This window comes from Pongo abelii, chromosome 13 (assembly GCF_028885655.2).
Source record: "Pongo abelii isolate AG06213 chromosome 13, NHGRI_mPonAbe1-v2.0_pri, whole genome shotgun sequence".
NCBI lineage: Eukaryota > Metazoa > Chordata > Mammalia > Primates > Hominidae > Pongo > Pongo abelii.
This window is the reverse complement of record NC_071998.2, coordinates 126,150,162-126,164,965: the sequence shown is the minus strand read 5'-3', so window position 1 is coordinate 126,164,965 and position 14,804 is coordinate 126,150,162. Positions and strand designations below refer to the sequence as shown.

Below are 14,804 nucleotides of genomic sequence, written 5' to 3'. Positions count from 1 at the left end.
GAGCCACGCCTCATGCTCGGCCACGGCGGGCCAGTTAGCACGCAGCACAGCCATGGCACAGGAACCTTTACATCATGGTCAGCCCCCCCTGGAAGGGGAACGAGCTCAACTGAGAGGCCAGGTGACGAAACGGCAGGTCCGAGGCGGCCCTTCACTGGCCACCGTCACATCTAAAAACAGACAGGGAGTCACAGACACTGAGACAGACCAAAGTGATAAAGGGGTTTCCCTGAGTGGTAATGTTTATCTCTGTCTCTTCATATAGACTATCCAATTTCCTTATGGCAAATCCGAACGCCTGCTCCTATATGGAACTAAAACAAAGTTTGTGGACTGACACGGAAAGAAAGATGCAGAGTACTATAGATATTACAATCATGGGTTGTTTTTTTAAAAAAGAAGAACCCATGACATTCGCTGTCTATGTTTGTCTTCTAGGAACCCAGGGCAAGCCTCGCAAGGCAGCCCCAGCTCTCATTTGCCTTGGGGCTGGGGGCGGTGGTGGCGGACGTCAGAGTGGAAATGAGAGGGCCCTCATTGCCTTCTGCTTCATATACAACCATCTCACTCCTGAGTACCTTTTATGTTTGTAAATAAATCAATGCAAGTGGAAAACAATTCCTAGCAGTTAGGAAAAATAAAATGGCTTTGCTCCCACTGCAGAAATGTCCTCACACCTCCTGCAGGAAGGATCTGGGGCCGCCCAGCCCAGGGAGAGCAGCAACCTGGGATCCTGGACACCCGTCAGCCAGGGCCTCTGTGCCTAGCCGGAAGGTTCTCCGTCAATACCGCAGGGGCCTCCGGGATCTCCCGAGCTGCTCAGGACCCCCCAGAGGCAGGGGCCAAGCCTCAAACACAGCGTGTCTATTTTCCTTTGTCACCCCTCAGGGTCCCCATCACCAGCCTACAGCAGGTGCTTGACACATTCAGGTGACGGATCAAGAGCTTGTTGAGTTTGACACCCACGGTCACAAATTTGAAGGCCCCGAGTCACAACTGCTGGGGCAGGGAGGCCCCTCTTACCTTTTCACCTTTGGGACCAGAATCTCCCTTGAGGCCGGGAAGTCCTGGGGGACCCTGTGGGAGGAAGCAGAGGGATCAGAGTCCTCATCCCAGGGGTTTCCGGCAGCAAACTCACCCCACCCCCTACGCTCACCATGAGGAATGTCACTCACCATGGGGCCAGGGGGACCGTCCGGGCCTGGGGATCCTGGGAGACCTTGTTCTCCCTGAAACACAGAGACGCTCTCTATGAGTCGCTGGTCCCCTGTCCCTCCACTCAGCAACCCCTCCGCCCCTCACAGCCTACTCACCACAGGGCCGGGGATCCCTCGAAGGCCATCCGGTCCGGGCTTCCCAGGGGCCCCCTGGGGGCCAATGGGGCCAGTCTTCCCAGGAGGGCCTTCCAAGCCAGCTTCTCCCTGCAGGGCGGCGGAGGGCAGAATGAGGTTCGGAGCTCGAGGCTCCAGGCACCCTGGCCCAGGACCACTGCTCGGAAACCCTGGGCACCTCTGGAAGAGCCCCAGGTGACCCCATATCCAGGGTTGCCCTAATTCTCCACATTTCCTGTGGAAGCTGCCCTGGCCAAGTCTCCATCCCGATCATTTCCCCGGCCAGCAGGGATCCCCAGTCTCTGCTGACTGCGCCTACCACAGACCGGGTGTCACAGCGCTACTGCCCGAGCAGGGATGGAACCGCACAACCTCCTGTCTCACTTAACGACAGGTGCCTCCAGGAGGGAGGGAGGCAGACAGCGCCAGGCCGGGCCGCCATCACCTCACTGACAGAATAGCCTCCCGTGTGCTCCGGGCCAGGCCCCAAGCCAACTGCATGGGTGACGGCATCCCATCTTCTGCACGGGCCCCGCAGCAGACACGGTCACTATCAGACACGGTCCACTTCAGACGTAGGCGGCTGAGGTGTGGCCAGCTCAAAGACCAGGCATGAGGTCGCAGGGCTCCGGGGAACAGAACTACTCAGGCTTGGGCTCCCTGAATCCCGTACCCACCACCCGCCTCCTCCCTCAGGCGGGCAGGGCAGACAGCCCCAGTCTCGTGGCCACCACTTGGCTGCCTCCTTGACAAAGAACCAGGTCTCCTCCCCAGGTAGGCCACGAGCCAGGTGCCCCTGGGGCAGCCACTCTCGGCCTCCATGGACGTCTCTGCCTACATGCTTGTCCACTCCCCACCCTCTGGGCTCCCTTGGGGGAGGTCTACGCGGTCACAGCCTGGCCCCAAAACACGTTACCTTGGCCCCTTTCTCTCCCTGTCTGCCTTCGGGGCCTGCAGGGCCTGGGGGACCCTGAAACAAGCAAGAGAACAGCAGGTGGTGAGTGTGGCCTGCAGGGGCAGAGGGACGAGCTCGGGTGCAGGTGCTCAGGGTGTGCCGGGCTGCAGGGCAGGGGTGCAGGGTCATGGAGGCTGCTCCCGGGCCACCCGCAGCGACACGGGTCCTCAGCATGAGTGCTATGGACTCCGGTCCCAGGTAAAGGTCTCTCAGACCACGTGGGGAGGCGCAGTGCACACCTCGAATTCTGTGTGGCCTCCGTCCTGGCTGCACCAGGCAGCTGTTTACTGCACCACCAGCAAGTGGCTGGGCCATTCAATCTGCAAAGGATGCCTTCTCATTTGTTCTAGCTTTTCAGTAAAACCTGAGCCAGGGGAAAAGGACTTTCGCAGCTTTGCGGGTGTCTTTCTCCCACGATGGAGACCACTGACGGTGTCAGCAGTCAGCCTGTCCTAAAAGGAGCAGCTGCGTCGACCTGGCAGGCCTGTGATTTTGTGACGATGTGGCGGAGGCTAAGTGGAGAACATGCCACACCCGAGCCCTTCCTCATCAGTGAGGTTCGGAGCACCCAGGGCCCAAGCAAAGGTGACGGGGAGGGGCGGGGGAGCTTCATGCAGGGAGCTGACAGCAAGGATGTGCCCGCAGAATTATTTACCCTTTTTCCTGGAGGCCCGGATGGACCTGGTTCACCAGTAGGGCCGGGGGATCCCTGGTATTGGGAGAAAGAACAGAGTGTGAGGAATTGGGGCTTGTTAGACTCAATGGAGGCAAAACACACGGAGATTTCAGTCTATTTTCTCCTCGGCCAGCCCTGCAGCCGCCTCTCTCTTCTTTTGGGGCTAGCACAGAGAGTCCTAAGACAGTGTCGCACCCAGGCTGTGACAGCGTAAGGAACCCCAACTCCCATCCTGCGGGTTTTCTGCATTTTGCAAGAGAATTTTCCCACTCACAGTGCTGACTCTTGATACACGACGATGGTTCAGTCCCCACCACAACCTGGGCAGGGACGAGGCACTGGCATCCCCTTTCACAAAAGTGGGGACACAGGCCGGGAAGTGGTGGACTGGGGGTGTCTGTCAGGGAAATCCAGCCCGAGGCTCAATCCCTAACCCCTTCTCTGAGTGGACGCTCCTCTCAACTCAGTGACATGGCCTTTGCCCTCAGGTCCGCAGTCCCCCACGCTTGGCCAGGCTGGATGCAAGGTGGGGCAAGGGCGCCTGCAAGGCCTCAGGGGCCTCCTCCAGGCCCAGTCCTGCCCAGGGCCCATGGGGGTCGATCCATCCCAGAGAGACGTTCTGGGCTTGACGTGGTGTTTAAAACACTCAACGCCAAGTGTCAGATGCAATGTCCAGTGTGATCTCGGTCAAGGTAAGGCAGGAAGGGCCCGGTGAGGAGAGGCACTGGCCCTGCTAGGCAGAGCTGTGAGTAAGATCTGACGTTCCTGGGCGAGCCCGTGGTGGGTCGTGGAAGCCCTGTGGCTGCCTGCAAACCTGCTGCTGAGACAACATGTGCATCTCAGAGGGAGTTCATGAGCCCTGTCACTGTCCAGAATCAATATCGTAAAGGAATCAATATCATAAGGGAATCAATATCAGCTAGGTCGGAGTTTTTCCCAGAAATGAGCCAAGCAAGTTGCAAGGTCCCAAGAATACACTGACACCTCCACCAGGAAGCCAGCCCAGATTGTGGACTCACCGTCTGCCCGGGTTCACCATCGTCTCCTTTGTCACCAGGGGGACCATCTTGACCCTGTGGGGACAAAAGCGAGCTCCTTGCTGACCCCCGGATGGCACCCTGAGTTCATGCACCAGCTCCCAATGCATCTCCAGCCCCTTCCCAAAACCCAGATCCATTCTGGTGCCAGCACAGAGCATGCTCAGTGGGGCCAAAGGCGTTTTCTTGCTCTGATCACCAGAACACGAGTGCCTTTGGGACACTGCCTGCCCCAGTGAGAGTTCATCACAAAGAACAACCAGAAAGAGGGGAAATGGGGCTGGCAGAGGCAGGCCAGCATTGTGGGGGATCTGGTGGCTTTGCCCTCTTGAGCACCTACCGCGGGGCCAGGCTCTCCGGGGGGGCCGGGATCTCCAGGAAAACCCACCGGGCCCTGAAAGGAAGAAAGAAAGAAGCAGCCAAGGCCATCAGCAACCTGACTGAGACCACACACGGCCAGTCACGTCACCACCTCAAGATGGCCACCTGCCACCATCCAGCTCCTAAGACGTTCCAGTGTACTTTATGGCCCAGAAACCCTTCCACGTGCAGCATGTCCCAGAGCCTGCAAGCCCAGCCAGTGGGCATGGCAGGGGTCAGCTGGTCTCTTGCTTTCCAGAGCCAAGCAAGGGGCAGGCGTTCCGCCCACAGGTCTATTCCTGGGAGCTCCAGGCTGCAACTAGAACCTGGACCTTCAGACTTCCGGAATGTACCTCTCCAAAGCCCCTCCTGATGCAAAATCAGGGCCGGCCAAGGGCAGGGGCATCTTCCCAAAGCCTGGCTGTCACTCGTGCATCTCAGCCGGCCGCCTGGCCCACAGAGAAGAATCACTCAGGGCTTTCTCCTCCAGTCCACGCCCTGTCGCATCTCTGCTATTTTGATTCAGTAGCTGGTATGAAAACCTCTAGTGTCTAGAAAAATTACCCAAGACATGGAATGGTCTTGAAGCTGTTCTCAGAGCAGAGTGCACGGCCAATGAGTCAGAATGATCCCAGTGCAGAGCCCCGCCCCTGCTGCAGGGCCCCTGAGGCATGTCTGGAATACTCACAGGGCTGCCTTTGGGACCATCGTCTCCGGGAGGGCCTTTGGGTCCAGGGGGTCCAGCAGCACCCGAAGGGCCCGACTCGCCCTTCTCTCCCCTTTCTCCTTTAGGTCCCTGGAGGAAAGAGGCCAGTGTCAAGTCCTCAGAGCCAACCACGTCACCGCCCAGAGCAAGGCAGGTGCCAGTTTACGGTGGGCCTCCCCGGTTTTCTCACCCCATTCAGACCAGCCTTTCCAAGTATCTGCTGAGCCCTGCAGGGGTCTGACTGCCAGGTCGCTCCCCCAACCCTGGGCAGAACCAGCTCTTGTGTGCACCCCAAGGGGGACCTGAGGAGCCTTCACTTTCTGGGGCCCTCGAAGGCTGAGATTCAGCTCTAGGTAGGAGGAACCGACTCCTGGACTAGATACCAGTCAGTGAAGACCACAAGGGGTGCCCACAGACTCCACGGATCTCATGGGGAGGGAGCAGCTAGAACCAGAAGACCTGAGTCCACCCAGCTGGTCCTGGGCCTGAAAGCCACCTTTGGGCTGGCCTCATAGTGAACATTCATCTGGCCTGAGAAGGCCTGGATATTCCTAGTCTGGCCCTCAAGGTCCGGGGGGACGAGGTGACAGCAGCCGCCCTCACACTTACGCGAACCCGTGAAGGGGCCAGGAGCAAACACTACAGAAGGTAGAGTTACCACAGGCCACTGGGCACAGATAGCTATTGCTAGGTCTGCGTGCACACGCTCACTCCCACATCACACACCTTGTTCACGGTCATTCCATGAAATGGGCACAAGAGGGGTTACAACTCCCATTTCACGGATGGAAAAGCTAAGGCAGAGCCAGAGCCTCTGACCCAGCACCCCATCCACACACCCGCTCGGCTGTATCCCACCCCTCCCGCAGTGCCTGCTCACTCACCGGGGGGCCGCCTTCTCCCGGAAGGCCAGGCTCACCTGCTTCGCCGGGCTCGCCCTAGGGAGACAGTGCATGTGGTTACGGCAGCGGTGAGCACCACGATGAACGCAGTGCTACGGTTTCAAGCATTTGCCAAAGCCTGCCTGCTGTGTGCCTGCCGCTGGGCACCCAGGACCCAGGGGTTTCTGAGGAGTGCTGTCCCCAGACACTCCCGGAATTGGAAGTGCGTGAGGAATGTGGCAGGCACGTGACGGATACAGGGCAGAGTGTCCAGACTGCAAGCAACACTGTCTGTGAAGGCTTTCCCGGAGCGCTGCTCCAAGGGTTGTGGAGGGCAACTATGAGAAGCTGGTAAGTGGCTAGGATGGCACTCCAGGTAGGGGATGGCCAGGGCCGAGGCAGGAGGACAGGCACGCAGTCCTCAGGGACGCAGGCCAGAGGGATGCAGGGAAGAGGGCAAGCACAGTGGCAGTAGGTGAACAGAAACGTGCGCCCTACGGCAGGGACACCAAGGAAAACACCGCCTCTCTGAGCAGAAGCCGCACACCATCGCCCTGTGGTCTCAGCAGGGCATATTTCTCTTTAATTTCTGTATCATAAAAAATGAGCAGTGGTGGAAGGCGTCTTCCAATTTAATGGCCTGATTGACGTCAGAAAGAAAGTTCTGGAAACGGTGCACAGGGGGCTCAAGTGCATGCATGTACACTCTGTCTTCCCTCTTGTCCAGGGGAACTGGGAGAGGTGCTTTTGCAGTCAGGCAAATGCAGGAACAAGGATGTGGAGTCAGCTCAGTGCCGTCCCACCCAGCATGCAGGCACACACACATGCACCGATGTGCACACATGAGCTCACACACACAGGCACGCACACACACATAGGTCCATCACGCTCACGGAGTCTGGGCTCCAAAACCAATCAGATCAAATGGAGAGGATCCATTTGAGAAAATAATTTGGCTGAAATGGAAACTGCAAGCTTAGAAACACCAGTTATTTAAGGAATAGATGATCTCCACCAGAGCTGAGTCTTGGAGGAGGCAGTGGCTCTGCTGGTGGGGCATTGTCTGGAAATTCTGCAAAAGGCTGTCACAAATGGACAGAGTTCCCAGTTCCATTTCACAAGTATTTGCCTACATTTCAAAATGCCTTTCATAGGAATAACCCAGCCACGCCCACAGAAATGAGTACTTCTCATCTCTGTGTACACACAGAGATGTACACACACGTGCATGCACACACACACACTCTCTCCTCAAACAACCACAAATCTGCCACCAGAGCAGGCACAAGCCTCACCTTCTCTCCCACTGCACCAGGGTTTCCTATTCCACCTGGGGGACCTTGTGGGCCATCAGCACCTGGAGCTCCGGAGGGTCCTCGGGGGCCAGGGGGACCCGGGGGGCCCTAGGAAAAGGGAGAGACCACTGAGCCCAGAGGAAACGCAAATGTTTCCCCAAAACATGAGCCGCTAGTACGGCAAGGCCTTGGAGTCTCAGGCACACTTACCATCTGGCCCACGTCTCCTGTCTCACCCTTCTCACCTGGAGGTCCTGGCAAACCCTGAGAACAGGAAACTTCCCAGTTAAGCGCTGTTCTGTCATGTGTATGTCACACACACACAACTTTCATGACTTCCACCCACACAGCACCCCTGAGCCCCCGAAGCCCTGGAAGGTGCTTCTCTGTGCACAGCTACCCACGAGGACGTCCCGGGGTTCCCAGTCTCAGAATCGGCCCGAGGAAAGAAGCAGAGAAGATTGCAAAGATTTACGACAAAGGTGATTATGGCAGGATCCCATAAAACAATAAAGCCTAAGGAGCCAGCAGGGGATGCCTGGGTAAATTATGTCACCACCAGATGCTGGCTTACTGTGCAGTGACTAAAAATCATGTTTTCCAAATAAATACAAAGTCATGTGTAATGGCATTCAACACACTCATAACGTAAAACGGGAATGGAGGATGGAAAATGGGGAAAGCTGGGTACAAACTCTCTATGACTTATGACATGATTCATTTTCAAACACCAAATACAATTACATATGCACCTCTGTGTATGAGAATACACACATTTAAAAGGCATGGCAATGAAACATGCCCAAATGTTTATTGTTGTCATCTCTAGGGGGTGCATTTAGAAGTCACTGTTGCTGTGTTTCTTACGAATCATCAGTTTCCACAATGAGCACAGAAATAAACGCCACTGCTGAAGAGTGGTAAATGCAGGCATGTCTGGAATTCTGGGAAGCTACAGTACTTCCAATTGGAATGAGGAGGCCCAGGAGGCCCCCTGCAGCCTGGCTTTAGTTTTCCATTCTTAAAAGACAAGATGGGAGAGCACAGCGAAGACACAGGGGGCGTCAGAAGCGGAGCCCGGTGTGGTGAGAACCCCACAGTTACCTGCAGCCCCACTGGCCCAGGGGGTCCAGGAAAGCCTCTGGGACCTTCATCACCTTTCTGCCCGAAAAGGCCCTGCTGGCCCCGAGGCCCTGGCTCGCCGTCAGCTCCCTGCAGGGAAATAACCGGCCATGGGTGAGGATGCTGGCTATGCCAGCAGCTCTGGAGGGCGTGGGGCTTTCCGAAGGTCATTGACCATGGATACTCACAGAGGGGCCTGGCTGTCCGATGGGGCCTTGAGGACCTGTAGGCCCAGGAGGACCCTGTGGGGAACAAGACAGAGACATGGGTAGCTTCCTGGATTGTGGATAAGGCTGAGGGAGGGGTGGACCGCATCCTGAGCCCGGGGACTGATGCATCCAACATCATCAGTTCAGTCTCCAAATGTGTCGTTCCTTGCACCACGGTGCAAGCCTGCTGCAGGCTCTGGGAAGTAGATGAGGATCTTGGTTCCACCCTGAGCCCATTTCTGGATGGCAAAGAGCTGCCCCCAATGTCTCTCGAGACCACCGTGTGTCATCTCAGCTCCCATCATGCACCCACGACGGGCACGTGAGGCCCCCTTCAACAGTGAGGGTCCAGGATCACAAGCTCCTCTGGAGCCCTTGCACCCAGCACCATGTCCCCTGCTGTGCCATCCTCAAGAGACCTCCGGCATGGGACCATGGGAAGGAGGCAAGCAAGGAGGGTACAGTGCCCTTGGCCCCGGTAGCCCAACCCACGGCTGGAAGGACACAGCCCCTGTGGCAGGCCTCCCAGGAGCACGGATCCTGCTTGCCTAGGAATCAAAGTACTGGGGTAAAGGCCTGGCTGTACAGGAGATAAAGAGACATGTCACCCATTGGGTGGGAGCTGGTAGCAGAATGATGGGGCTTTTGCAAGAACACACTAGGATTTCTGAACAGATGAAAAAACAAAAAGGGGAAAAACGAACAGGCATTTGGTCAATGGTGCTGCCTCTGCCGGAGCATTCTGGTTCCCTCACCTCAGAGGGCAATGGGTGTGTCTGCAGAACCCAAGCCCTCTAGGACAGAAACACTCCATTTGTTTAATTTCACAAAACCGGTGGATGTTTCCTGTTCATTCTAACACAGAGAGACTCACTCCCAGATATGCATGCGTGTGCACACACAGATGTTGTGGGAACACACATGCACGGGAGATTTTCACAGCATGTCCCGCTAGTCATCAGCAACGTTGGAAGAGAACACGCATGGCACACAGCCTACAGCCTGTGACGAGGCCCCTCGGGACCTGGGGGCCGCCGCGCCCCCCGGTGCCAACTCTTACCTGTTCTCCTTTGTCCCCCTTGCTTCCTTTCTGCCCCGGCTCCCCGATCTCTCCCTGGGGGAAGGTGTGGGGGATTCTGTTAGAAAAGCTTGACAACCGTTTGGACCTTTTCTATTCCCCATAATGAATTTTTCTTGGATATTAAGAACAGTGTCCTTTCCAGGTGGCCCTATAACTTTCCTACGAATAAATGTTTCCATATATTAGCTTGATTTCCTTTTTCATACAAGCGCTAAAAGGGATGAGGTCTTGATCTGATGCTAGACAGGCTTTTAGTAGACTTGAAAATGTGGGAAAAGTCATATTGAAAATATTTACTCTGTTGTTCAAATTGGGCCACTACCATGACAACATAATAACAGGCAACTCAATTACTATATTAAAATCCTCTCTGTTGTTCTTGTTGGTGCAAAGCTGTCTCCCACCCGGAGATGTAAGGCATCATCCATGCAGAGGTGACGAAGTTGGAAATGTCCCCAGAGAGGGGTCATAAATAGAAAGCTACAGCAGAGCGAAATTTCACTGTCTGCATTAAATGCAGGATAAAATACAAGCTTCTGCAGCCATTGTTTTAGAATTATAAAGCATATTCTTAATGAACGGGAGCCTGGATAATTCAAGTGGAGACATTTAAAAATAGATATTGAGCAAAACCTCATTAAACCGGGCTCCGCAGTTTCAGAATTTGAAATGATTTGGGGGGACCGGGGAGCATTTTTCTCTGCTCTGGCTACTCACAGCAAATGTCGTAGGCAACCTCAAAATGACACAGGAGGATGTGGTTTCTAGGTCCCTCGAGCATGCCAGGGACTGCATGTATTACCATTTATCTGTGGGCTGCTGCGAAATTATCCCCTAATGCCAGGACTGCGGGGTGGGTGTGGCATCACTCCGCCGGCTGAGCCGCTCTACCCGCCAGCATCCTGTCCTTTAAATTCACCACCCTCCCTCACACCTGTCTTCCCAGCCAGGCCTGGCCATGGGTCTCTGGATTCGCCTTACCTTATCTCCGTCTTCTCCAGGCGGACCCACGGGGCCAGCTGGACCCGGGAGCCCCACAGGACCCTGGAGACCATCTCGGCCAGCTGGGCCTTGTGGGCCTTTCTCGCCCTAGAGAATACAGAAGATCTCAGGTCAAATATGACTCCAACCTGGGAACATCCCCCCACCAGCTCATTACCCAAGAGAGGGACCCGCTGGCAGAAGTGGGAGTTGGTGAGGGTGACCGTCCCCACAGTCCTAATGGCTTTCAGCCAGGGCCACTGAGGGCCAACTCTGAGCCCGCCCCTGGACCATGAACTTCTGGTGCATCGCTTCGATTAATACACACTCATCCTAGGAAAGGCTGCTCTTTTACAGATGGAGAAACTGAGGCACAGTTAGTGAGCAGTAGAGACAGGATCCAAACCCAGCCAGCCAAATTCCTGAGCCTGTATGTGGATTGTCTAAGCTAGTGACCAAGAGCCAAGCCCAGTCACCAGGATAGCCTGAGCTCCAGCTTTCACCAGCTTTCTGATTCTTTACATTCTCTGCAGATACTCTCCCTGCACACACACACAAGGACATGCATGCACATACATGAAGACATGTAAACACACACGTGCATACATGCACACATGTGGATTTGCCTATGTACACATGTATACATGCATGTGCACAAAACAAGCATACTCACATGCACGTGCACACGCATGAATATGCACCAACATGTACACACAAGGACATGCATGCACACACAAGGACACACAAACAAGCACACTGACATGTATATGCATGCATACATGAGTATGCACGCACAGGTACACACACAGGACATGCTTGTGTGCATACGTACACCCTATTTTTCCTGTCCTTGGAACTTTGATTCATTTTCCTCCTAACTGCCTGCTTGGTAATCTCAAATGATCCTTCTTAAATTCTTGCTTTGCTCGGTTCTACCAGCCATCGCATCACTCTGTGAGCAGCCTATATTTTCTCACTCCAGACAGGGATCCCTATCTTCCGACAGATACACAGAAGGAGAGTGTGCACATAGGGAAGGGAAACATGGAATAGAGAATGTACATTCAATGTTCTGGTCTAAATGTAGCCGGGATTTAGTCATCCATCACTATTTCGTCTTACCATTCCTCCCTCCACAATTCATGTCCTGCTCCTCAAACTTAGCTCCTATTCATAGAAATTTCTACCCTACTTAAGCCAGAGAATGCAAAGACCACGTGCGGGGCTTTTGTGGAAGCTTCCTGTCCTACATTCCTGGTCAGGTTGGGAGTTCTCGGAGACGTCCGACCTTTGCTTGGCCTTTCCTTCCCTCTGGAGCTATTCTGAGAGGATGACGAGCTTCTCCCTGGATAGAGCAACTCTTGCAAGGTTTCTGCTTAAATATTTACTCTCTTGAAACTGTGAAACAAGCCATTTCCAGCTGACTTTGTGTGCACTCTATACACTGACTGCCCAGTTGGCTTCAGTTTTCTGGCACAGAATCCAGCTGGATCCATGTCCTGGGTGCCTCACTGGAAATGATTAGAAGTCACCAAAATTGCCAATAATATATTGAACAGATTCTCAATGGCCCAGATGTTTCCAATGTGGTTTTCAGGGAAGTTCCTGCCCAGGGAATGTAGGCTGTTCCTGCCACCCATGAGCCACTGAGAGTGAAACGTACAAGAAAATCACAGTTTCTGGCTGGGCGCAGCAGCTCATGCCTGTAATCCCAGCACCTTGGGAGGCCGAGGCGGGTAGATCACTTGAGGTCAGGAGTTTGAGACCAGCCTGGCCAACATGGCGAAACCCCGTCTCTACTAAAAGTACAAAAAGTAGCCGGGTGTGGTAGCACACATCTATAATCCCAGCTACTAGGGAGGCTGAGGCAGGAGAATTGCTTGAACCGAGGAGGCAGAGGTCACACTGAGCCGAGATCGTGCCACTGCACTCCAGCCTGAGCGACACAGCGAGACTCCATCTCAAAAAAAGAGAAAGAAAACAGCTTTCTAACAATCAGCACTCAGACCTAACTCAATTTGAGATGGTCTGCACTGATTATCTGCCGATTCCCCTGGAGAATTCAAACTCACTCTGACCCTCTGTACTGGGAAGGAGAAGTTGAGATTAAATTGGTCTCCACAGCTGATTGAATGCAGGAGTAGGGGATATTGCAAAATTCTGTGGCAGAAGTCAAATACTTCTGGAAGGTAAATGGCATTTTGTGGGTTATTCACAAAAGCAGGCTGGCAGGAAGCATCTAGACAAGAAGGGCACTCACTCATCTCCTTCTTGGAGACCAAGATCTGGGCACCCTCAAGACATGCTCCTCCCCACTCCCGAGGCTTCACAAAGCCTGCAAAATTCGGGGCTTACCAGCAGGTGGGCTTTCCTGGACATAGAGGAAGGCGCCTTGTCTTTCCGTTATCCACCCATCCCCTGCCCCTTCTTTGCTGGACATCTGCTCTCTACACCTGCCCCCCAACCAAGAAACAGGACTCCCCGGTTCCAAACATCCTTTCCCATGAAGAGCCCAGCCACGAGTCCGGGCCAGCAGCGGGGAACAGTTCACACAGTGGGCAGCTGTGGCCCGACCACACAGGTGGCACTGAGGCTGGACGGAGACCAAGTCCATAGGGCACTGACTGTCTTCGGCCCCTTCCTCTGTCCACGCATGTGGGGAACACCAATATGCACGTGTGGACAGGCTGAGCCCTGCCCAACATCAACCCACAGGGCCCCCTCTGGCTCAGCTGATGGCAGAAAGAATGTGGCCGGCACGAGGACTCCTCCTGTGCTCCTCAGGCAGGTCACCAGGTCCCCATGGGACACACGCTCTGTCCTAGAGGGCCGCAGACCCCACCCCATCCCCAATCCCAAGGAAACACCCCTGGGGACATCACAGGGGGAGGGACAAGGCCAGACACGGAACGACCCCAGCACCTCTGAGGGAAGGGCTCCCTCAATCCAAGGCAGTACTTACAGGAGCCCCTTTCTCTCCTGCCGGCCCTGGGGGTCCCTGGGGCCCAGGTCTCCCTGGAATTCCGATGGGCCCAGCGGCTCCAGCTGGACCTCTCTCCCCTGGAGATCCCTGAGGTGGAGCAAGAAAACAGTCTGCTTCAAAGGCTCTCAGACTGCATGGTCATGACTTTGTAAAGCACCAGCTGATCACTCCACTTACCTGCTCACTCTAGAGCCCACCGTGGCTCCCTATGGCCCTTTGCAAGCACAAACTACCTGGTCTAGCGTTCGGGGCTCTGTGTCCTCCTGTAACTCCAAGCTCCCAGGTGCTCCTCCCCCTGGTGTCTGACAGTGTGCCCTGTGGTGTGCTTGTCTTCAATGGGCTCCCTCTTCTAGGAGCCTGGCACCCCCTCCCCTCGAGGGCCCGCATACCCATGGGGCACCCTCTCTCCTCCAGGGCCCACATGTCCGTGGGGTACCCTCTCCCCTCTAGAGCCCACGGAGCACCCCCTCTCCTCCAGGACCCACATGCCTGTGGGACAACCCCTCCCCTCCAGGGCCCCCATGCCCATGGGGCACCCACTCCCCTCTCTGCTGTGCTCCTCCATGGTGTGCGTTTTCCAGGGGATGCCTTGCCTGGGGGCTGGCATATGGATGGGTGGGTACCTGGCCTAATCGAGAGGGCCATCCTGCCCAGTGGACCCCCGCCGTGGGCAGCCTGGCTTTAGCGTGCATCTTCAGAGTCCCTGGAGACCCGTGTCTGTTTCTTCCCCTGCTGGCCTAGCCCAGACCCACGATAGGCGTGTAGGCTTTCTCCTTGCTCCTCCGGGGAGTGTGCTCCACAGGCAACACAGGGTGGCTCCTCCCGCCCTCCAGGCTGCCCAGCGCTCTCCTTTCCTCGGTGTGCCCCGGGACCCTTTGTCATCCCGGCTGCCGGCTTGGGATGCGCGGCCTGCATCTCCCCAAAGGCCATCTTCCCCCCTCCACATCCTCCCCAGGCTCCTCGGGGGTCTGGGGCAGCTGCATGCTCTGGGCCCTCAGGGACTGCCCCTTCTGACTTGGAGAGTAGGATTCAAGAAAGAGGATGGGACAAAGGCTTTGACTCACCGCAGGGCCTGGTGGGCCAGGGGGCCCTTCATTGCCTTTCAGTCCAAGAGCTCCCTGCAAAGCCATGAAAAGGTTGGTCAAGGGCACGTGGGGAGAGGCCTCCAGGGCTGCACCTGTCCCATT

The 14,804-nt window shown here is 55.6% G+C and overlaps 1 protein-coding gene across 2 annotated transcripts in view; it reads right to left on the bottom strand.

The window, feature by feature from the left end:
• COL5A1 (collagen type V alpha 1 chain) overlaps positions 1–14,804 on the bottom strand; it is a 210,226-nt gene that overhangs the window by 27,055 nt on the left and 168,367 nt on the right. For both annotated transcript variants that reach the window (XM_024251846.3, XM_024251845.3), the window contains exons 41-57: positions 14,682–14,735; positions 13,597–13,704; positions 10,635–10,742; positions 9,633–9,686; positions 8,552–8,605; positions 8,346–8,453; positions 7,452–7,505; positions 7,242–7,349; positions 5,950–6,003; positions 5,048–5,155; positions 4,340–4,393; positions 3,982–4,035; positions 2,942–2,995; positions 2,248–2,301; positions 1,314–1,421; positions 1,176–1,229; positions 1,024–1,077 (exon numbers count right to left, since the gene is read on the bottom strand). In XM_024251846.3, the coding sequence (XP_024107614.3) occupies positions 1,024–1,077; positions 1,176–1,229; positions 1,314–1,421; positions 2,248–2,301; positions 2,942–2,995; positions 3,982–4,035; positions 4,340–4,393; positions 5,048–5,155; positions 5,950–6,003; positions 7,242–7,349; positions 7,452–7,505; positions 8,346–8,453; positions 8,552–8,605; positions 9,633–9,686; positions 10,635–10,742; positions 13,597–13,704; positions 14,682–14,735 (1,242 nt within the window). The remainder of the gene's footprint in view (positions 1–1,023; positions 1,078–1,175; positions 1,230–1,313; positions 1,422–2,247; positions 2,302–2,941; positions 2,996–3,981; positions 4,036–4,339; positions 4,394–5,047; positions 5,156–5,949; positions 6,004–7,241; positions 7,350–7,451; positions 7,506–8,345; positions 8,454–8,551; positions 8,606–9,632; positions 9,687–10,634; positions 10,743–13,596; positions 13,705–14,681; positions 14,736–14,804) is intronic.